The sequence below is a fragment of the Thunnus maccoyii genome, chromosome 7 (genome assembly GCF_910596095.1).
Source record: "Thunnus maccoyii chromosome 7, fThuMac1.1, whole genome shotgun sequence".
Taxonomy (NCBI): domain Eukaryota; kingdom Metazoa; phylum Chordata; class Actinopteri; order Scombriformes; family Scombridae; genus Thunnus; species Thunnus maccoyii.
Window position 1 is genome coordinate 10,939,150 of NC_056539.1, and position 24,662 is coordinate 10,963,811.

A 24,662-nucleotide genomic window follows, 5' to 3' on the forward strand; every position below is an offset into this window, starting at 1 on the left:
CCCTGCTGGGTACTCCCAGGTCATGGTTGGTGACTAAGGGTGATCAGACTTTTGGTATTAGAGTTCCAACACTATGGAACTCTCTGCTTGCTGAACTCAGACACTAAATTGGTAGCGTCTTTTAAATCTCCTCTTAAAACTTTTCTTCTTGTGAAAACTTTTGGAAATGCCTGATACATGTTTTAATTTATTTGATCTTATTCATTTTATTGTTTTACTTTCTTTTATCTGCCTTGTCTGGTTTTATTTTCTTTTGTGAAGCACTTTGTAACATTGTTAAGAAAAGTTCCATATAAATAGTTTTTTTTAAATTATTATTATTATTATTGTTGTTGTTGTTGTTGTTGTTGTTGTTGTTGGTGGTGGTGGTGGTGGTGTTGTTATTATCATTATATATCAGCACCATCCTGTGGTCTACTTCATTCTTAATTTCTGCTTCTCGGTGATTTATTCTTTTGATGTATTTTATACTAAAACTGAAAAGAGAAGCCAAGACACACATTCTCAAGTGTATTACACCAAAATGAAATGTATAAACTTACAATTAAGCAAACTTTGTACCTAAGAAAACACCTGAGATTTATCTATTTGCACGTTTAGAAAGCAGTTCATCCAGATGGCCACCTCAATTATAGCAGCTCACTAATTTATGCCTTAAAACATGTTTCAGAAAATGTTTTGCTTTTGTCCTCTGATGTACTCATGTGCTCTAAAATCTCAATTTTCAGATGTTGCCTCATTTTTAATCAACATGGGCATTTAAGTGTGTAAATAAGCCCATTAAAGAGTGAAGAGTAAAGTGCTCAGACACAAAAAAACAAACAAAAAAACTAGAAACTAGAAATATTTTTATCGATTCATAGCCCTTTAATGTTTTAGCAAGAATGTCTTCATCTAGACCTGGTGAACCCTTTCATGTGTTCGTCTTTTCAAACATCTGAACACGCGATTCATTTTTGGACTGTGTACATTGCCAGCTAAGACGAGGAGCAACGCAACTCCCAGAGATTATCCCCACAGGAATTAAGTTTCACTTTGCATCAGACCTCAACATTGTTATGATTGAACACACAAACAGACGCCCTATCCATACAACATTAGCCCATGGGAAATAGCTTCTGAAATTACCCCATCTCCCTAAACGATCTCCCTTAATGCCTTATGCATTCTGTGTGTAATTCCGCTGCCAGTGATACATATTATGCATTGAAAGCAGTCGGTTTGTGGAGATGGGTAATTGGCCAAATTGTGAGAGGTTCCCCCAGAGTGCAGGGCATATTAAACTGGCGGCAGAGTTTGAGTTAATTGAAAGTGTTAACCATTTAATGGAGTGCGTTGTGGCTAATGAATGGGAGAGTCTGGCCTGTGATCTATAGATGCCTCTAAAAGAAAGTGTGCTTTAGGTTCACGACAGTCAAACCTCCATCTCTCCCCTCTTTGGTGGCGAGCTGTCAAACTCACATGTCAAGTGTGGAAGTCACACTGGTTTACTTGCTGGGCTTTTTCAGAAATCCCAGATTGGGTTGAAAGAGAATAGTGGGAGGTTAATGAAACAGTTCAAACTATTTGTGTTAGAATGAGGTTTTGGGTGTGTGTGTGTGTGTGTAGATGGATGGATGAGTGGGTGGGTGTTTGTGTGTCTAAGAGGAAGAGATGAAGAAAAGTAGAGAACCTCAGCAGAAACACAAAGTCACAGGGAAGGACAGAGTGAAAGGTAGCAGAGAAGAGGGCAGGGAAAGCAACAGAGAGAATAAGAAGTGTGGGAGACAGATAGGTGAGGGGAAAAAAGGGGGTTTGAGGGAATAAAATGAAGGCAGAAAGATAAGAGGGAAAGGAGGGAAAGGCAGAAAAGTAGCTGGAATGCAGAGTGCTGGGGAATGCAGGAGGACTCAAGGGTATTTGGCTCTGCACTGGCATGCAGAAATTGGCTGGTCAGTGAGCTATTGTGGTCATGCAGGAGAGAGGAGGAATTGAGTGGCTTCAGAAGTACACAAACTGCTGAACCTTATCTCACCTCGGTCACAAAACCCAGTCCCACAACACCTACAATTCACTTCACGGCCTGTGTGCACTTTCATCTTTTAAAGAACTTTGAGTGACTTCCCAGAGGAAGCTGGCGGAAAGAGCCAAACATCTGACCTTAAGAACGGAGAAATTTCTCTGTAGTTTTGTGGATATGGTCACATTGCCTTTTTAGCAATTCGGACAGCTATATCACACATCTTTCTGATTGAATATTTCATAAGATCGTTATGGCTGCCACACTATACCGCCATTTTCATCATATATAACAAGGCCAGAGCACAGTTGTGAGCCTGGACCAGTCCTGAGCAGGACAGATCTAAAAATGCCGAGAACAAAATAAAGCAGCCCACCCCACCTTTCTACTTGCAAAGTGTGACAATCCAGTTGAGGAGAAAAAGTGGTGGAAGAAGAATCAATACCACAGTGCTAATTTACTGTCGTACAAGTAAACGTCCTGCATTTAAATTCATTTTAAAGCTGCTTTGATTTATATTTTTTATAATAACAATGTATCAAAAGATAACGTGTAATGTCAGAGGCATCACTCGTAGTGATAAACCTACAGAGAATTATCACCAGACTCTGCAGCTCTCCTCGGCTTTACAAAGTTTTACAGTGAGTCTGAACTCATTCTTTAGCTGTCTGGCTGCAACTTTACTGTTTTGGTTCACTCTTGCTGTTCTCATAGGAAGCTGTTCTCAGAGAAAAAGCTCTAAAAACCTGCTGTACACTATCTTCTGAGCACCAAATGGCAAACAGACAAAGTTAGCAACTAGCTGGTGAACACAGTGGAGCATTTAGCAGATGAAGAGCCTGATATTTCCCTTTGGGAGTTGATAGAGACTAAACCAGAGCTAAAGGAGAGTGAATATTGGACTACAACAGGTGGACAGACACACAACTCTGCTGTAGAATGTGTAAATGAGCAACTGTTTGCGAACAAGTTTGCCATATTAACTTAAAAGGTAATGATATGCCAATGATGAAATGCCAATGTTGTGTCTATAACTTGTTTGCACTGCCCCCAAGTGGCCAAAAAATCAGCTAATGCAGGTTTAAGTAAAATTACATACAGTAAGTAGGCTATTATCAACAAAATGTACTTCCAGTTTCATAAGTGAAAAATTAACAATATAGAATGGTTCCATTCATGTTATACTATCATATATTACATTATTAGATTTTTTAAAAGAGATGCATTAACATTTAAACTGCATTTTAGTTGGTTAAGGTGGAGCAATATTGAACTATTTCAAATATTTACAAAAGTCAAAGAAGACTGTGTGCAAAGTTACATTCTGGTACATTATCATCAGCTATAGGAACAGCTTGTTATGGTAGATAACGTTGTTAACTTACATTGCAATTTTACATGTAAGAAGTTATGTTTTTGTCTGTCAAATGTTTCAAACACTGGAACAGCATTTCTGGTGTCTTTTAAGTCCATGTGGGCTGAGCACTTGTGCCTGCATGACACAACAAAGAATATAACATAACATGACAAAACCAACTAAATAACCATTTGGCTTTTAAGTCTACAACAAATCATCATACTTTAGAGGCTGATCACATGTCTTGGATATAAAATATGAATCTACAATGTAACAAGCAACTAACTGCTGTAAATGTAAATGTAGTGGAGTAAAGAGTACAGTATTTCCCTCTAAAATGTAGTTAAGCAGAATACTCAAGTAAAGTACCTAAAAACTGTACTTAACTACAGTTCTGGAGTAAATGTCCTTAGTTTCTTTCCTCCACTGGGGAGAAATGTGCTAAAAGCAGCTTAATAAAGCCAGATTTCCACATCATCAGTTGGGGTCACATAACAAAACACTGCACAGTGTACACACAGCTGGCAGAGCAGAATGTGAGGGCGACGGTGTATCAAAGACCTGGCTCAGTCTGATGCTTTTGCTGGCTGTGCTTCTCAGCTGTGATTCACGCACACACAAACATGACTGTAAAAGAAGTTGTTAGTGAGCCGATGCGTCGCCATCTGCAGCCGTCATTAAGACGGGCATGAATGCAGATTCATGGGGGAAGCTATTCAACAACCTGTCTGCAATAAAGACAAGGAAGATAAACGCAGTTAAGATGCATATTAATCTTTTTTTTTTTTTTGATTTGGATAAGCAGCTTGGTGTGTTCGTGTGTGTGCAGAAAGAGTAAGTGTGTTTCGCCTGCAGCCTCTTATGTTTATGTGTGAGATAAAGACAGACAGTAATTCTGGGAGGAAAAGAGCGGAGCAGCTCCGAGGGTAAGTAAGAGACTGTCAGGGCTAAGATGATGCTAAACCCTTTGTTGCTTTTCATAATCTTCTTGAACTTTGGCAGTGTCATTAGGAGATAATGTAGTATAATGCCAGAGATCCCCATTGATTTGCCATGCCTGCCAGATGAGCCTGATATCGACCCAAGAACAAGGTTATGATGAGCAGTCTTTCCATGCCTCTAATTTATCTGCAAATCTCAAAACCAAGTTATATTACAAGAATCAGGACAAATCTGGTGTATAAATAGTATGTTTTAATCTTTTTCATAGGCAATCATGAGAAAGTTCTTCTTCTGCTTATGCAACCTTCATGGACACTCTACTCACGGTGCACAAGTGCATGCTGGTCCTCGGAGCCAAACATTTCCAAGTAGGTCTAACTGCGGACTCACAGTACTCTATATGACACACCCACTTGGTTAGGTTTAGGCATTAGGATTGAAATAGTTAGGGTAGGAACATTGGGACAAAAGATGTGATTGTTTAGAGTTTCGCTTCAAGTGGCTGTAAAAAAAAAAAAAATCTCTCACTGCTGCAGTGGCAGCACAGCAACAGAGGAGAGCTGAAGGTCATTTTCAGCTGTGAATTTCAAAGAAACTCCTCGGTAAGCAGGCTTAATGAGCACTGTCATTGGAGCGCACCGAGCTGAGCGAAAACATCACTCAGCCAGCCAGAACAGAGGAAGAGGATGTAAAAGAGATGCTATATTCAGTGTGATTGATTGTCAACTGAAAACAGAACCTAGCAGTGTGGCTTCTTCCGGTATTCCTGAATAATAATGAAATGAGTGAGTCACATATCAAGGGAGATGAGGGGAACAAGAGAGCGAGACAGAGTGAATGACAGAGAGAGGGGAGGTTGTTTTTACAGGAAACAGTGCTGGGAGGCAATGAAACCATCCACTGATGAGAGAGGATTATCACATTCGGCTCATCAGAGGACAGTCAGGTGAACTGAAGGTCTGTGAGGTTAGACAGTACAACAGTAGGCGTATTCACATATTGTTTGCTGCCAAAACAGAATCTCTCTCATTCTTTCTCCTTCCTGTTTCGCCCTCTTCACTCCTTTCTCTTACTTTTGAGCCTTCTCACTTTTCTGTTTCCTTCTTTTTCCTTTCTCTTCCAACAACTCAGCTGTGCCACTGAGGGATTTGCCCTTGGCAACCTACTCTGTTGCTTCAACACTGCAGCCAGAACAGAGTCGGAATACAAAAAATGTGAACAAAATTGCATTTATTTTATTGATATCTCGGGTGTGGAGAAAACATTTTTACCAAATCCAGAGAGATTTGGAAATGCATCTCTTCTGACATGAAGGTCAGAAAGGCGCAGATTGTTCTACGGCGAAAGAATCAGCAGCTCAGAGCAAAACTGAATCACTCGCGCACACAGTAACACAAAGATACCGAAACAAGAGAAGACACATTTGAACTGCAGAGAGAAAACAACATTTTGCATTTTCTTTGACTTTTCAGGAAAGTGTAACAAACTCAAAAGTGACAAAATGGTCGATACGATCAGTCTACACAAATTGATGTGTGTAACTGAAGAATACTGCCATTGGCTGGATCAGAGTGTTTCTTTGTCAGCACTTAATTTCAAGTGGTAGGCCCTCTAGTTGCCCCGGGTTTTAAACTTCGATCTGCATGTTCATTAGGTTTGAAAACCTTCAAGGTTTTTTTGTTCTTTTGAGATTGAAAGCAGCATGTGTCATACTTTGATGAAGTTTTACTTTCTGTCAAGATATCAGTAGCCTTGGATAGGATTATATTGTATACATTATTTTCATGGAATGGTCTGTCTGTCTGTAATGAAAGTAATGAAGGTCCTCTTATAATGAGCTCATTGTGGTATAACCTTTGCCAAAATGATGATGTATTGAATGAAGTAACAACTGTTGCTTAATTGTTTGTGCAATAATATAATGTGTAATGTTTGTGTTCAGGTCACTCACCTCTGTTTTTCTCCTCTCCAGGGTGTTCGAGCTAAAAGAGTCTCCAGGGTATCTGAGCATCGATTTAAAGGTCCCGGGAGATACCATGTGGTAATTAGTGTAGGGGTGTTAGTGTACTTTAATCTGCTGTTCAGGTTTTCTATGATTCTATTGTAATGTGTAACATGAATTAAGATCATGCAGATTATTGGACATTAGTGTAGTATGAATGTATTTTAATATGTTTTGTGTAGTTTTGATATTAGATGACAGGCAGATTTCCCTATACTGTGGTAGGGATCGAGGTTGTTGCCAGTGGCAGGCTATATAAGGCTGCCAGTTTTTATCAAGTGATGCTGCTGTCAGGATCACATGCTGCCAGTGGTCCACAGTATTTTATGTGTAGTATTATGACTGTTATGGTACTATGTCTTTATTGTGGGTGAAATAAACACCTGGTTGGTCTGCACCAGTGGCGACTGGTGACTCAAAAAATTGGGGAGGACAGGATGAAAACCAACATGGAATCTTACAACAAACCGCATCATACTATATCATTGTCCCACCTGATGAAATCCGAGGGGTGGGGGGCAATTTTATATGCCAATAAAACAATTTGCTTTCAAAAACAAAAACCCCTGAGTGGTGAAAACATAGCATATACATATTGTTTCTAAACAAAGAAGTGCTCATTTTGGAGTGGTTCAGAATGTGTCATTTTATCAACAAAGTGAAATTCAAATTTATTGTATTGTTCTATTGTGACAACAGATTTATGTTCTCATCAAAAACAGACAACATATCACATGATTTACACGTGTTTCCTATGTATTTTCTTAGTATACAGAAATATATAAAGTAGCACAAAGCTTATAATGTGATACAGGTTCAGATCAGTGCTGAATACTAGAAAGATCCTGTCCCCCCCTGCCCCCCCCCCCCACCACCACCACTTCACACACAAAATTTCAATAATTGATTTTTTCCAAAGAAGAGAGAAAAATGTATTTTACAAATAATACTGACATTTGGTAATGGGTTATTTCAACCAAATATTCCTTTTTATATTTTGATCTCCCTCTCAAAAAATAGAGGAGGAGCAACCTCCTCTGCCTCTATGGACTAGCCTCCACTGGTCTGCACCTAGCCTCTGCCTCAAGCCTACTGTTTTAAAGTCCAGCCACTACACAGCCATCCTAACAAGTGGTGTCAAGAAGCTGGAGCTTGCGCCGCAATGAGGAGTTGAGAACGACTAGCGGTGGAAAGACCAGTAGGAAGAGCCAGATGACGACATGAGTGCATCAGTTGACCAGTGGGCCCATGGCAGTCGGCAACCAAGGGGAAAAGCTAGATGAACTGGCATGTCTGGTCAAATTTCTCATCCGGTCTCAAACAGCCAGAGACCAGCAGATGGACAAAGACTTCTCCCGTCAAGAACAAAGTAGTTGCTCCGCAGTGCCACAGTTGTCATTTTGAGGCTTGAGGAGAGCCCTGTTTCTTGTCCCCTTTAAAACAACCCTTATCAATTTTTTTGGCTTGTTTGTTGATGTTTGCGTACACTGTTAAAATAACTTAAAATCTACTGGTGTGATGCATCTACAAAAGATAAGGAAGTTGGATGTAGATTTTTGAATATCAATGTGACTGTGTTGTACAGGTCAGGTTTTGATATGATTCAACAATGATCCATTCCAAAGATGGCGAGCCGCTGTATCCACCGTGTCAGGATTTACTGTGATGATGACTGATGTCAAGAGAATTTGAAATTCTTTGGATGGACTGTGTACTTTGCTGATTCTGCTTGAGTGGTAGGACAGACTTGCACTTCACTGCTCCTCTGCATATCTTGCAAGGAGAATAAAAGATTTTAACATTGAAATGTCATGATTTGATGGTGTGTGCTGACACTATAGAGAGAGAGTCAAATCCCCCAGGGGTGTAATTTTATTTCTTTATTTCAGTATTTTGGGCCTATTCTCTTTTGATGTAATTTTGTGTCACTATTTTATTGTGGGTGTAAGTGTTTACTAGTCAGGTTACAGTTGACAGGTTGTACAGCACTTGCAACAGTTTCAATATATGTCATCAAATTAAACCTACTGAGTTGGTCTCATTATTCATCCATCCTGCTCCAGCAGTCAAACCTTGGCATTTGGTCCAGCATCCAACTGACTACTGAAATTTGTATTCTAACTATTGAACTGGGTGTTACACATGGAGCATCAATTTCAGCAGATACAATTTCAGGTGAATGAAATGAAAGATTACAGATGATGAGCAGGTGGAGGTGGAAATGATGAAGTGGTTGATCCAGGTGAGGGGACAAGTCAGACAAACAATGTCAGTCCTCAGAGAACCAAAGCTGCTCCCACTAACTCCAGAGGATGACATTGAACATTTTTGACAACATTTGAAAGAATGGCCCAAGTCTGTTGATGGCCAGAAGACGAATGGGCTGTTTGCCTGGTCCCTTTGCTGACAGGTAACGCGCGTAGTGCCTATGTGCTCATGGACATTGCAGACTCTGAAGATTATGAAATAGAAGGTTGCAAAATTGGCAACTGGCAAACTTTTCTTTTGTCAGTAGCTTTAGCTCCAAAATTGCCATATGCTGTAATTCTTGGCAATGACATTCCCACCCTCCCTGATCTTGTGCAGCAGGCAGAAAATGTCAAACCTATCACACACAAGCCAGTAACCAACAGTGTTAACCTTTGTTTGATTGAACGATAATAAAATGTGTAATGTTTGTGTTCAGGTCACTCACCTCTGTTGGGTCTCCTCTCCAGGGTGTTCAGGCTAAAAGAGTCCCCAGGCTATCTGAACACCAATTTAAAGGTTCCAGGAGATACCATGTGGTAATTAGTGTAGGGGTGTTAGTGTACTTTAATCTGCTGTTCAGGTTTTCTATGATTCTATTGTAATGTGTAACTTGAATGAAGATCATGCAGACTATTTGACATGAGTGTAGTATAAATGTTTTTTAATGTGTTTGTTGTGCAGTTTTGATGTTAGGTGAGGGGCAAATTTTCCTATGCTGTAGTAGGGATTGATGTCGTTGCCAGTGGCAGGCTATATAAGGCTGCCAATTTCCATCATGTGCTGCTGCTGTCAGGATCACATGCTGCCCATGATCCTATCTCTCTATATCTCTATCTAACATCAGGTTTACAGATATGTCTCCATCTGATGCAAAGAACAACAAAAGTGTCAACAAACCATTGACACAATGGCTGCAAAGCCACCCTCACTGGCACTTACATCTAAATAGAATCCAATATTAAAGGAGACATATGCTTTTTATGATTTTCTGTTATTTACTGTTCTGATGTCGGATATCTATGCTAAACATGGTCGAAGTTCGACAAAACTTAAGGTAAATGTATGTAGAAATACTTCCTGCAAGTCAAAATCCAGGGCTTCGACCTGCCCTGAATGCTTTGTTTGTGACGTTTTTTTGTACCTTGCTGATGATTTGATGTCAGCTTGTTGCACATAAATGGCCGTCTGTTCAGTAGCCTTGGTTGCTGCCGTTGTTAAGGTCTTTCCATGTGTTGTTTGTGTTGTGCATTGGCATATTTCAGATTGAATTTCGGCTCGAACATGTACAGATTTATTTGAGAAGTTTATATTTTGAGTGAAGAATGGGAAAAAGAAGTGAAATCTGACTACTACTGTTTGTTTACATAGCCTCCCAAGTAGCTGGAAGTTGGATGTGAAGCAGCTTCCAGAAGCCAACCAATCAGAACAGAGCAGGCTCATTGGGAGGGAGGCCTTAAAGAGAAAGGAGATAAAACGGCCTCTTTCAGACAGAGGCTGAACTGAGGGGCTATGTAAAGGGTCAGTATAAGATAAATAAGAGGTTTTTTTGAGCTGTAAATTATGCAAAGATATACTGGAGTATCTAGTAGAGCTCCAGAATCTAATGTGCATAATGTGCCTCCTTTAACTTTAATACAATTGATTCTGCTAATTTAAAACAAGCTCTTGTTAACGAACAGCCCCAAATACATAAAACTGCAAAAGTAGCTAATCTTCTTGGTGTGATTACAATGCTCGTAGTGGGGGTAACCATCTTGGAATGTGTTGATGTGGCAAGCAGCAATGCATACTGCTACCCCCAACCTTGTCTCATTTTTCTACAAGCAAAAACATATGCCAATGTATCAGTATAATTACAAGAAAAGTTTAATCACATACAAAATTCTTAACATACTAATAAACTAAATGAACAAATAACCACCAATAAAGCCTGGTAATGGATCCAAACAAGGGTTTCCTTTAATGATCATTTGTCTTGTAAAGAATATAATACAATGACAGGACTGGAATTCATAAGAACATACATCAATAAATATGGATAAATATTGTGGACCATGTTCACACAGCCGTAGATGGGCTCAGTTGCAGTTATCTTGTATCTGTGTTCACTGTGGACATGAACAAGCGGCTGCAAACTGAAGTGCGAGGAACAGAGCCAGAGAAGTGATGTTTGTCTGTCTTGTAAACTATCACCTCGCCTCTGGCTTTCCTGCAGAGCATGTGTTGACTGGAGTTTCTCTTTTTTTTTCTGATGCAGTAGTTTGAAACAGCAGCTTGTGTGTGAGCAAGAGGGAGAAATAAAGAGAGAGATGGGTTTTGGATCTACTGAGGCTGTATGAATATGGTCCAGAGAAGCTAAGCAACAAACACACCCAGAGTTTAAATGGATTTTTTTTAAAAAAGGAATAACCTCAGATTATTTACATCACAGAGGAGAAGAAGACGCACTTGTCATTGGTTTCTGCTCTGCATTTGTCTCTTTCATCTCTCTTACTGTAACATGTTTCCATTGATTTGTCCATCCCAACAGCCTTTTTCCTGACAGGAAAAAGGAAAAACTGTCTCAACTCAGTTATCAGACAGAGATGCAATGTTATACGAATACCGCTAGGGATGTACCTGTACACTAGAAAGTGAACAGTGAAGGAGTGATGAAGCAGTCCACAGGAGGAAAAGAAAGTCTTAAAAAGGTCTAATGAGATGGAGATTAGAATAAGAAAAGAAGACAATGATGCAAATGATGCTTAACCAATATTTCATAAGGCCAATAACTCAGAGTACACACATTTATGTTTGCATCAAGTCAAACTTGCTTAGACGCAGGACCACAGACGAGTGCAGTGAGCTATGACCAAGCAGGTAGCTCCGGGTCTGAAAAGTGATGCCAATGCGGAAGTGCCTTAAACCTGCATTCTCTCTAATGACCAGCAGGGGGTGACTCCACTGGCTCCAAAAAGAAGTCCATTTGTATAGAAGTCTATGAGAAAATGACCCTACTTTTTACTTGATTTATTCCCTCAGTAAACACTTTCCTAATGAGTTTATGGTCTCAATCGCTAGTGTCAAGTCTTCTTCAATACAGTATGTGACGGCCCATCTCACTCTGCCTGTTTGTTTGCCTTGCTCTGCTGCCTGTTTTGCAGACACTGGGAGTTAGCTGATGGAGGCAGCTGGGAGTGTTGCCTGCTCGACCCTGCCTACCTGGACTGAGCTTCCAAGAAGACATAAAAGACTGCCCCTCTGGGAGTCTCACTCTCTCTCTCACCCTCAGCTTTCTTCCTTTGTTTGGTTTGCTGCACCAGCCAACACGCTTTATATCATATTTTCACTCATCTACACACTTCTAAAACGATTGATGTCTCTCCTACCTACACACCCTATCAGTTAGTTAATATGTTTATTTGAATGAGTTAAATAGATTACTTTTTGACTGATATGCCAGTGTGTGGCCTCCCTTCTTGTTGCCAGCCTTGACCCAGGTAGTAACAAGCATGATGTTCATTTTGTAAATGATGGTCCCATTGAGAGTAAAATAGACGATAAAGCAGGATATCTTTTAGGGTGTGGCTACCTTGTGATTGATAAGTTGCTACCACGGCGGTGCGTGAGGTGCTGTAGTTGGACCCTGGAAAGCTCCTCCCCAGCTCCACACTCTTGCCCAAATATGGTCACTTCTCATCACTTCTGGCTCCAAAAAACCAAGATGCTGATGGTCAAAATGTCAAAATCAAAGCTTCAAAATGGGAGCCCACAAACCAATGGATGACGTCACAGTGCCTATGTCCACTATTTTTATACAGTCTATGGCTATGACAGTCTGTTAAATTGTCATTTAGAAAACATCCAGTGGTCAGTCATGCTATTGTACCATCAATGCCATCGACAGACTTAATAGGAGCCAAAGACAGACACCGTAATCATGAAATCAATAGTCTGTCTGTGTGTGTCTCTGCAGCCTCTGCCACTCTTATCAGGTTGTCATTGCTGATGAGTGCTGTGTTTAAATGCATCAGTTTTACTGTCACGGACAATTGTTACAGTACATGAAGACAATACATGAGATTCTCACACATGTACACACAGACACACAGAATTGGTCACCTGTCACTTATTTCTCTTGACAATAAATACAGACATGGCAGGGTGAAGTCTTTAGAAATTCAAACTCCTCCTAGTATATTTAACTTTGCTGTCCTCCTGAAACATCAGGAGCAGTTATTGCATTAGTTAATCAATTCAGAATTGACCGTTAAAACCTCTAACTCTGAGCAGCAATTGTCCAATCATGTCTTATCAACCCTAACTTGACATGGCAGGCCCGTCAAGATTTGGATTTCTCTGCATTTTGAGGCCTTTTGCAGGAGGCTGAAATAAGAGCGATAAGGAGTTTGAGGGTTGTGTTTTTTGACTTGCCTTTTCAAAACCAAAAACATGAGCAAAAGTGTAACCTAGCATTACTTCAAAGGTAAGGGGCATTTCATACTACATTATTTTGTGGGGTTACACATTACATAAAAGAACCCTGTTCATGAAAACACAGCTGCTGTAAGTACTTCACTACTGTGTGGAATCTGGTCAGAGTTTAGGGTCACGTTAGCAGCTCTGTCCTGCTTCAGCAACCCTCACACTTCATCCTAAACACCTTTTTTCTTGTAATATTAGACGTGAAACATACTTGAATTTTTCCTTATCATACTCATAATACTAAGGCTAACCCACTCATGGAGGTGGTTGGCTTTATCAGCTAGAAACTACAGCTGACAAAATCTGCTCGCCACAGTTGTCATTTCAACTGGAAAAATCAAGTCACTAACTAGAAATGATAAGCCTGCCTTTGTCTACCTCTGTCTGGAAGGAGATGAGGCAGGGGCCCATTGTTTCAAAGAATACTTAGAATCTTTTTTGCTATAAATTTCACACCATTATCATTGTAAACTGCACATGTGAGACTATGGAAAGATCTACAGAAGTAACAGTAACTAGGGGGAAAGGTGCTTAGCGAACAGTCAATTCCTGCTCTTGTTTTTAATGATTAAAATGCATGTCATTTAATGCCTGTATTCATTCATATGCCTTTAAAATACTTGTTTTTAACTTGAGAAGTCTGATTTGCTCTTTTTTGTTCTTTTATTTTCCATTTCATGCTTGGATATTAAGCGCGAGTGCTCCCTTGGGTTTTTTTCTCACCTTGACAATTTTTATTTGTTGTGCTTGCCTTTTGTGTATATTCTTTATATGAAAAGAAAATGATGTTCGTGTTTATGAAGGCTGAGGCATGTCCTCTGCACCCACCTGCTGTTTCATTTGAGACACAATCACACCCAAAGTCAATTTCCTCTGACTCGTTTCTAACGCTTTTGTCACACCAAAAAGTTTCCTAAAACATATTCAGCAAATTTAACCAAGTTGTGCTCCTGCTGTCGCCGGTAGTCAGAGAGCAATCAAACAGTCACAGCTAAAAGCCTAGAGAGATGCAGTCGCATTCCCTCTCTACTATTATCTCATCTCGAGTGAACTCAAAAGACTTCAGCTGTGAACTCTGAGTGAGGGGAATGACTCGGTCACAATTAGGATAGGTGGCTCAGTCTCAGAAGAGGCCTGCTGGCTGTGAAGATGCTCAATAGTTTACCCGCTGCTCTCCCCTCAGGCGTTGTGCTCGCTGCTGAGCCAAGAGACAGCTGGCAGAAACCTCTCTTAAATCACTCATCTTCATAATTAAGACTCACAATTATAAGGTTGCGACTTTGTCTGTCTGTCTGCCCTTGGGGCTCCAACTAGAAAGACGGCTGAGGGGAGGGGAGAGAGCAGATAAAAAGGGGGAGTCAAAAGCGAAGAGAGACAGATGCCTCTGAGGGTGAGGGTCAATGTGTTTGAAACTTGAAGAGGAGAAATGTGTTTGCGCACGCATTCAGAACTCAAAGTGTTGAGAGAGAGGCTTGGAGAAAGCCTGATGCCTCCAAAAGAGACAGAGCAAAAACTGACCAGTCTCAAAGGATGTGCAGAGAGCAAAGCGCTCCCTCACAGAAACAAGACACAAAGACAAACATACACATCCCAGAGGGTGACCATCACAAATGAATTTTTATGTGGTGTTCGGTAAAAAAAAAAAAAAAAAAAAAAAGTCTGCTTAAACTTTCCAAAAAACCGAACAGAACTTCATCAGTGTAAAATCCATTCATACCAACTCATAAAGGTTGATATAAATCTTTTCGTTTTAGACCTAATAATCCCTGCAGAGGCAAAGAAAAAGCGACAACATAGAAGACAGAACAGTAGATCAGTCTCTGTTTTCTAGCCTGAATTCAGTACCTTATCAGTTCTTCAATCAATTTTGAGCAAGTTTTCTACACCTGTCACACAGCTGAACCTTTACACAACTGTAATTACACTGTCTCTGGGAATCAATGTTGATTTGAATTACTGTGAGAGGGGCCTCTGTCTGCCCTTTCATTCATCCAACCATGGTCAATCCATTTTCCAGGACAGATAGAAATAAAAGAGGCCCGTGGCAGCCTGACATCTATGAAACGACAGGGGTTTGATGGCTGTGACAGTTCTCTGGGCCTCCTGTCTGTCACCCTAAGCCTTCCACTGGCTGTCCGTCAACCTAACCTGTCCCTCGTCATCACAGCTCCGTGGTTCTGCAGATAATGCAACTTGTTAATTAGGCATGCAGAGATTAATTAAACTGATACAGAGGTGCAGGTTCACTATTGTTCTCTGTGCAAAGGAGTGTTGTCATTGCCAAGGTGAGAAGAGACAAACAAAGGCAGAGAATTAATGTGAACGGGATGGATTTTCTAACCTCGTGTGACTTTTATACAACCTGATCCTGCTTTAGTGTTGATGCTGCTGAAAGAAACTCTTATTCTTACTATTTGGATGTAAAAAGACAGTGAGAGTGAAGGTGGAAAAAGAATAGTAAGAGGAAAAGTTTAGTGAGGACGAAAGATGAAAAAAGTACCAAAGTGAGAGTTGGTGAAGGAAAATGCAGAAACATAAAAGGATAAAAATGTTGGCGCCAGTGGTTAGGACATATAGTAATCCCAGAAGCTCCAACCTGAAGCACTGGCTTTAAAAAACACCAATTTAACCTGGCAGTAAAGGGGAAGTAAAAGAGAGCAAAGCGTTTGTTCTATCCGTCTCAATCCCCTCTTTAAAGCAGGACACAGCAGAAATGAACACAGGTGTGAACAGCTGTGAGACTCAGTCTGCCCCAGAAATGGGAACCGTTAATCTCTGCTGACCCTCTCCATCATCATCCGCTGGGACCTCAGCCACTGTCAACATCCTCAACCATACACACACACTGAGGTGAGAGAGAGAGAGAGAGAGAGAGAGTACACAGCCTTGATTCATGATCCAACTGTCATCAACATTAGTCTCTGCGAGTTGTCATGTCTGTTCTCCACCACATGTCCAGCTCATCCTGGGTTACGAGGGCATGAGCCTGGTACACTGCAAAAAAAATCTATATCTTCATGCATCATTCATTTTGTATTTAAATCTGCTCTAGTCAATATTGTTATATGAAAAATGGATCAAATAACAATTTGTAATGTGAAACGGGTTGCCTGGAGTGATGAATCCACAGTGAATTATCACCTGATTCTACATTTCCCTACAGCTAGTCGCAGCGTTTTAACTTCTTTCATCTTATTGTTTTGGTTTTAAGGTTCACCAATTTACTGTTGTGGTTCACTTTCACCATTTTCAGTAAAAAATCTCTGTTAAACCCACTGTACACCACCAGGCCAACTCATCCTGATAATTAAACGAGTGTAGATCCAAAATTCAACTGGCAAAAAATGACCTATGGTTACGTTTACGCAATCTGGCAGCCATAGCAAGAACCACCAGAGGACCTCCAGAATGACCCAAAAGACCAAAACCATTACAAATCACTGTTAAACAATAATTAACAATAATAACAATAACAATAATATAGCTGCTAGATGGCGTAAACGTAAATATAGGTGGTTTTGTTGGCCTGAATTTTAGACCTATACTGTTGTTTTTCTTGTGAGGACGGGCTGAAACGGCAGGCAGAACAAAGTGATATTTAACTCAGGAGATGGTGGAGACAAAAACAAAGCTAAAAAGGTGAGTTAATATTTGACATTTGCCAGGTGGCCAGAACCATGATTCAAAATGAATGCTAATGATGCTGATCCGTCAGGATGGATGATAATCATCCATCCTGAGACCCTCCTAGGACTTTTTTTGGAAATACAACAAAGTCATGCTACTTCTATCTTTGCTACTGAGAACAAAAACAACATTTGTAAACAATGGTCATTTTCAGCATTTCAACAAAAAGACCAACAGATTTGTTCTTCTGGAGAGGAAAGTCTCTTCAAGAATGATACTTCAATTCTGGATATTATTCTGTCCCGTTTCAATATTCTGACTGACACCCTTTTCTCGAAAATTCCTGCCACATTTTTCCTTTTTTCATGACATTTATGTTTTTTGCAGTGTACCCAAACTCTGTGCATGGACTTGTCATATCTTGTGCTTCCTATAACATATGAGGGGGCAACTGGATCTGGATAGATAGCCTGCTCCCTCCCTCTCTGCATGCCTGGTTGACAGCATAATTTCTCCTCATTAGGTTGGAGCAGAAACAGTCTAGCAAGAGGATCTTTCCCTACGCTGCATCACCTTGATTCACTCACAGTACGCATTCATACAGCGACACAAACTATGAGAGGAAGGCAAAGCAAACATGGGACTCCTGTTCTGAGCTGAGACAAACTGATATCAAATATTCAGATTAACCCTTGACAATGACAGGTGTGGATGTCTGACACAACAAGAGCTGTTTGAGATTTTGAAAAGTGACTGATGTGTAATGCGATGTGATGGATCTGACAAAGACGTGTTTTCCATTTTCCTCTGGGGGCTCAGCATCTGATCTAAAGTAACTGTCTTACACTGACAAGAAGATACAAGGCTAACAATCAAATAATTCAAATACAACTGCTCTGATTCAAAGAAAATCAATTAAATCTGTTTCAGAATAACTCGCTTTAAGTCAAGTACTTACAAAGAGCAAACAAAAAGCAGCAGAGTCAAGAAATAAACACTGAGTATTTGTAAAAAATAACGTGTTCAACAGACAAAGGCTCAAGTCAACAACATGGATGTCCTTCCTTGACTCGTCTGATTTTGATACGGCATTTTCAATTATGTCGTCCCTATTTACAGTTTGTACTAAACCACCTCTGTCCGAAGAATGTTCGGTGTGGATCTCAAAGGTATATTTTTTATTTCAAAAACAGGTCAGCGTAGCCCCATGTTTCAGGTCATCGTTGAGCTTGGCGGGAGAGTAACTGGGTCAAGTAAGAGGGCGGGTGAGAAACAGACGAGTAAGACGAGAAAGTACAACAGAAAAAGGAAAGTAAAAAGAGTACAAAGGGATTGTTATTGTCCTGGTGACGCCTGGCAGCAATTTGGCAGGCCTCAGAGTTGACTATGATACAGGCTGACTCGAGAGAGCCAGGGGTGGAACTAAGGGCAGGGCAGTGCAGGGGGGTGGGGGGTGGGGGGCTTGGGCTGAGAGTTTAAGGTCGTGAAGTGGTGTTTGGGCGAATTGGGGCGAGAGGAAGGGACGACAGGGAAACAGGCAAACTGCAGTTGGCAGGAGGAGTGGAAAGGAAAAGGGATGGGTTTGTTTTTTTTTGGTTCAGAAGTGGGCATGGTTGTGACCCTGACCCAGCTCGCCTCCATGGTGCCCTCCCTCTCTGTGGCCATGCTTCTTGTGCTTCCTGCGCTCCCTCCTGCCCTTGTGGTGGTGACGCCGGTAACGGTGGGCTCGTCGGGCTGGTGGAGAAAAAACAGAGGGTAAGAAGGAAAAGATGGTGAAATAAAAGAAAGGGCAGGCGATTTATTAAAGGAAGCAAACATAAGTCAGGGATGGAAATGAAACATGAAAGGCGAGAGTGAAAAAAATGATGTAAGAGGGAGATGAATCACTGACAAGCATTAGAAGCGTTCAGGCAGACAGTCAGAGGGAGGTGAAACCAGGTAAGAGGCGAGGGAAACGGCATCAAAAAGCAGGAAGGTCAAAATACATGTTATCTGTAGAAGGTTTACCACACTGAGAGAATCTGTTTAATCTCACATTCAGTGGACTGGGTGCCTTTAGCAAGAGCACAGAGAGCTAGCCACCCACTCACAGCCTCACTATAAGCTTGTTCCTGGGGTGTGCTGCCAAATTAGGTTGCTCTGTCCCTTTCTGGATTTTGCCAACAAAGAAACGTCGCCTGCAATGAATGATAACGGCACTATAACTCCCGGCCATAAAAACAACTCTGTCCAAAGATAAAGAGTCATAAGAAAAGGAATCTTTATCACTTCCAACAGAAGCTACATTATTTCAGTATTTCATCATTACTGTCATATTGTGAGCAGAGTGAAATGAAATACAAAGCAGTTTGTTGAATATTTATATAGATCAACCCTTTATATCTCCTGGGGAAAAAGCAAGTATAAAAATTATGCTGAGTTATGACATCATTCTGTCATAGTCTGAGTGAGTCCTTTAAAATCATTTGAGTAAAAGACTATTTTAAGGCTCAAAGGAGATAAATTGTAAGAAAGTTGCATAATACAAGAATGTTATCGCGCTAAAATAAGAAGTAGCTTCAACCATGAACGAAAGACTGCGGTGACATTGCAATGTCATCATTTCACTCCATCTAAACAACAATCTGAGCAGATATGAGAATATTTGGACCACTTAAAGTGTTTTATTCTTGCTGTACGATATGGAGTATGAGAGTTGTATTTCATTTTGGTTTAACATTTTATTTTCTAGTGCACATCTTTTTGTAACGGTCAACCAGTTGCAAAAAAACTGTTTTAAAAAGTCTAAAGAAAAAAAAATCCCACCTCAAGCATGAAGAACTTCAAAGGAGACCCCACCACTTCTAAGTAAGCCCGGGGGATTTAATTCAGTCTGCAACCTCAGTAATCTTTTTGCTTGCAATTATTAATAATGAGAGCAGGGATAGCAAGCTTGAATGCACATGGTGACAGAAGCTCCCGAGGGCGGTTAATGTAGGAGGTTCGGTCTTGAGGACCTATGGTGGCGTGCATGCTAAAAATAAGAAAATGTAAATGTGAAAAATGACCTAATAAATGGAAATACTGCTTTGAGTCTTGTTGTCTGCTGCCCCGCTCTGTGAAAAATCCTGCCGTGAAAACTCACATTTTATGCAGATGATTTTAGGCCGGTCCCACTTGCCATTGGCACGGCACTTAGCGGTGGGCACATGGCGCTGCAGGAAGCCGTCGGCACACTGGTAGCGCACTACGGAGTGGATGTCATAGTGGGAGCGCTTCCGACCAATCAGGAAGGCATTATCCACAGTGGGAGGGGCTCCGCAAAGCACTGTAGGGGCAAAGAAAGACACAGTACGAGACAGAATATTAATCAGTTCACTTTTGTTTTCCTCCTGTGAGATTATTATATATTCAACAAACAAAATCCATGTGGGATAATGACTTTTACTTGTACACCTTATCAGTGTGTTTCATGAAAACATTTCAGTGTCCCTAATGGTTTTTACATTCAGTAAGTAGGATAAACACTTGGCTAAAACATTCCTTTGAGAACCACTCACAGCACAATCATCAAAATGTGGTCTGCAGGACAGTGTGTCTGTGAGGGAGCGAGTGAGTGAGTGAGTGAGTGAGTTGTAAAAGTAACAGCATTTTAGACACATAAAGAGTCAAGGTAGAATCAGAAAAATGTTTACACAAGCTGAGATGGAAGGAGGACTGACACTCTGGTCAGAGACTGACAAGATGGACAAACACTCAGATAAACTTCACAGATTTTCCAACTCTCCTGTCAGGGGGGTGCCAGTCTCCTTTGAGGAGGTGGCAGGTGGGGGTGTACTGCATTAACTCTGGGAATCCCTAGATGGCAGTCCTGCAGCTGAAGCCCCAGCATTTCCTGCCCTTCAACATGCAGTAATGTGTAACAAAATCATGGAAAAGGTTTTAGTTTTTAGTCACCTCCTTGGATGTCCTGCAGTGCCGCTAATTTATTATTTTAGTTTAATTAATGGTCAGGAGAAAGCAAAAGCCCTTCTGAGTCAAACATGTGGGGAAAAAGAGCTATTACCAACAACAAAATTAGGCCTAAATACTGAAGGTCAAAAAATTATTACAGATATTCACATTTAACTTCTTTATAATATCCATATTCACATTTTCACATCCCGTGTTCCATATGCAGTTTTTTTTAAATGGATGTCCTGATTTCTTTGCATAAATTTGTTCTTTAAAATGTTCCTATTTTGCATGATGCAACCACCAAGCTATCCTGGCAGCATCTTCTCAGATGTTTTTAGCTACGAAATAAATTTCGTGTAATCACTTTGCTTCAGTTTTTGCCTAATTGATGATGAAATACAGTAAACATACTTGTAGGCTCTGGTCACTATTACCCTACTAATGCCAATCTGGTCTGGACCTATCAGTCCTAACCTGTACACCAACCCAACTGCACTCCTCATCTGAGTCCCAGTTTGAGCTCCTTTCAGACAGGAACCTAAGAGACTAGGGCTAATAGTTTGTGGGGTTAAGGGTCGTAGAAACCTGTTTGAATAAGAAAAAACTTGCATGCTGCCCTTATCAAAGGTATTATTTTCCAGTACCAAAAATTACCACTTATCCCATCCTTGAACGTGATTTACATACTTAAGTGGTGAAAGCAGTCATGAGAGGACTTAATCAGCAATCAGAAAATGCTCAATTCCCTTGTCCTTCTCCTAATACCTCTTAAATTCTTAATAAGGGAAAGCAATGTCATTAACTCTGATGAAAGGTTTAATGCCGCATTTACAGTTTAATGTGTTGTGGAAGGAAGATGGCAATAAGTACTTCCCTCCTCACTTGAGACAATCACTGACTCCACAAAAATGGAAGGCTAAAAGGTAGATTTCCATTAGGCTTCACCTATGTACAGCGTTGAATGATTTCTCACAGTCGGAGGAAGCAACGTATTGAAGAAGGGATAACAGAAAATGTCACTAAACTCAGAAAAAGCAAATAGAGTCATGGCTTTAAAGGAGACCCTTTAAAGGTGCAGTGTGTAGAATTTAATGGCATCTAGCTGAATGGACTTGGTAGAAGTGGAATATAATACTCATCAGTATGTTTTAATTAATGTATAATCCCATGAGAATAAGAATTGCTTTTGTTTTTGTTACCTTAGAACGAGCCCTTTATATCTACATCATGGATGTATAAAGAGAACTGGATACAGCGTCAGAGGCGGGGCCCCGTTCATTCTTATGAAAGTTGCTCAGTGGTGCATGAAGCCAAAAAAGCACTTCCCGCTGTAAAGAAATACCTGGATCAAAACATACTGTGCACGCTCTATGGGCCCAATGCATCCATTGAACATGCTCATTAGAGCCTTCCACTGGCCGAGACTGCTAACTATCATGCGGCTCCTCTGGACTTTCGAAACGTGATCAGACCGAATGGATCAAATCCTGCTAGAGCAACGAATCATTTCACAGAGGTGGTGGTTATGGTGAGGTTGTGGTTATAGTGAGGTTATGGAGAAAAGTTTTTTTTGGGCCCAATAGCATCACAGTGACATTGTAATTACATGGTTTTAATTACTGATTGTTTAACAATATTAACCCACTACTAGCATGTCTCTCTATGTGTCTGATAGCTGGTGAGCTGCATAAATTGATAGACAATAATTTTGCTTACATGATGAGACTGGTTTATAGAAACTATGTAATGTGGGTTGCTTTCCTTGCAAAGGCAGATTTTGGAAATTCAGAGCATATTCCCATTTCTCTCAAGATGGTGGTTATAGTTAAAGCTGCACTAATCAATACGTTTATATCAATAACGGATCAATAGTACGCCTGTAATGTGGAACGTGTCGCTCATAGTGATGAACCCATATAGAACTGTCGTCAGCTCTGTGGAGTGTTTTAGCATCTTTCAGCTCATTGTTTTGGTTTTACGACTTGTAACTTAAATGCTTTGGTTCACTCATACAGCTCTGATCACCCTCATTTATAGATGTAGCCGATTTCAGTGAAAAAGCTCTGATAAACCCGTTGTATGCTACCTGTGTCCTGCAATCATGAGATACACTTGCAATAGCCACAAACACACACAAATATTGACATTGGCTATTTTAGAAAGTAAAATAAGTGTCAAGTAGGAGAAAAAAAATTATACTCATCTAAAGAGTAAAAAAAAAAGAAATATGAAAGTGCAAGGGATAAGATGGGGTCCCAATGAAGAGAAAAGAAGAGAGAAAGCTGAGGAGGAATGATTATATATTTGTTCAGAGGAAAAAGAAGCAGATGATATCGTCACTGTGGATTGAGTAGTGTTCTTAGCATAGTGTATACTCTCATTTATATTTAAAATCTAGGTAAAGAATGTAAATTTGAATAATGCCGTATGTGTTCATTTAGGGTATTTTAGTTTAGCCTACATTAGGAGATACAAGTTGCATACAGGCGTTGTGGTATACTTGAAAACAGCACGTTTCTAGAAGTATTTTCTGTTACTCTGTGCCTGTCTTTGTGGCAGGGGGTTCTCAGTGTGAGTTAGCAGCATGGGGGAGTGCTGCAGACAGCTAGATGCTGGCTCCTCCCAGCACTTCTATGTGACCTCAAAGCATCTGCGCACCTACTGGCATCATGTTAAGAGTGAATCAGAGAGACATGAAAGTGCGTGCAATCTCAGTAATACACTACTGGGAGTGAGTCTTACACGGTGGTGGTAATTTTTTTTTTACAGTATCATCACATAATGCGCATTCCAAACCATTACCATCATTAGTGTAGGTAATAAATAAATGTGAAATGTATGATTTCTTCAAACTTTATTTGCATCTGTTTTTGACAAGTTCAAATTTCCTTCGTCATGAATCTTTGGTCCAAGATTTATGTCTTCTGAGCTAGTGAGCAGTGAAGTGTAGTGAGAGAGCATGTCCTTGGAGGCCTGGTGGGTGATGGACTTCTGCTGTGACACCGCACACACCTCCTCGCAGCATTATCTGTAGCATCCTGTCTTATCAAAGTGATAAGACAGGATCCTGTGGGGAGGTCTGTGGCTGCTCAGTTGGTATTAGTGAAGAGCACCGTCATCTTCAATTTCTCTTCCCTACTCTCTGTGAAAAGCCGGATTCATCATCAACACTAAAACCCAAATCAAAATGAGCATTAATAATATATTGAAAATGTAATTATACACACAAGTTCAGCCTTGGTTAAGCACGAGCACATCCTCCCTCCCCTGTATCCCCCCGCCGGTCCCTTCTGAACAGAACATTGTTTTCCTCCTTTACTTCAGAATACATTTCAGGAATGGCAGGTTTATTCTACATGATGTGTATCCCACAATGATTACATCACACACCATTGGACACGTCAGCTGTTAAAGGTACCGACAACAGCCTATCATTTCCCAAAACACTCACTGTGCTCACTGAGTATGTCATGTAAAATTAGATTTCCTCCCTTTGCATGTAATAACCCATCAAAATAGTTGAATAATAATATAATACTTACTTAAATGTGCTGTTGTGGGTGACTTCCCTCTCATCCTCGATAGAAGAGCTCACAGGCAGAGGACTGTATGACTGTCTTGTCACTATAATCCAAATGTTGCTCCTGTCTTATATTGATCCAGCAGTCAATTTATGCCTCTGAATGTTAAATGTCTGTTATTAAACTCCAGAAAAAGTCACTCCAGATCAAAAAGCTCACCTTTGTGAAAATTTAGATTTCTGATTGGCCTACAGACCTCATGTGATGTTTTAATAATCTGAAAAACTTTCTCTGCAACACAAGATGAAACCACAAAAAATGGCACATCTGTTGAACATCTTTTACACCTTTACAAAGAGAATTAGCTTTCCAGATAGGCTGAGGTAAAGATTGTTGGCAATTTCTGAAAAATATGTATGAAATCAGAGGGAAAAGCCTAACCAGCAGGTTTAACGGGGTTGAATGCATGCGTGTGATTGATGATTGGAGGCTTGTGTGAGTGATTTTTTACAGAATAATAATATGTGTGATGAGTCTGCCTCTCTTTCCCGGAGATCTCACCAT

General features: G+C 40.4%; 1 protein-coding gene and 1 long non-coding RNA gene across 6 annotated transcripts in view; one reads left to right on the forward strand and one right to left on the reverse strand.

Annotated features, from left to right (window-relative positions):
• The first annotated feature begins 4,362 nt into the window (after positions 1 to 4,362).
• Positions 4,363 to 8,078, forward strand: LOC121900921. The gene is made up of 4 exons (XR_006097141.1): positions 4,363 to 4,448; positions 4,567 to 4,666; positions 6,271 to 6,339; positions 7,321 to 8,078. It is a non-coding gene; the product is annotated as an uncharacterized LOC121900921 (long non-coding RNA).
• Positions 8,079 to 17,561: 9,483 nt separating this feature from the next.
• The window catches only part of ncanb (neurocan b), a 179,860-nt gene continuing 172,759 nt past the window's right edge, over positions 17,562 to 24,662 (reverse strand). For all 5 annotated transcript variants that reach the window (XM_042417391.1, XM_042417396.1, XM_042417393.1 and 2 more), the window contains 2 exons: positions 19,766 to 19,948; positions 17,562 to 18,375 (listed from right to left, as the gene is read on the reverse strand). In XM_042417391.1, coding sequence (XP_042273325.1) covers positions 18,239 to 18,375; positions 19,766 to 19,948 — 320 coding nt within the window. In that variant the 3' untranslated portion in view covers positions 17,562 to 18,238. The remainder of the gene's footprint in view (positions 18,376 to 19,765; positions 19,949 to 24,662) is intronic.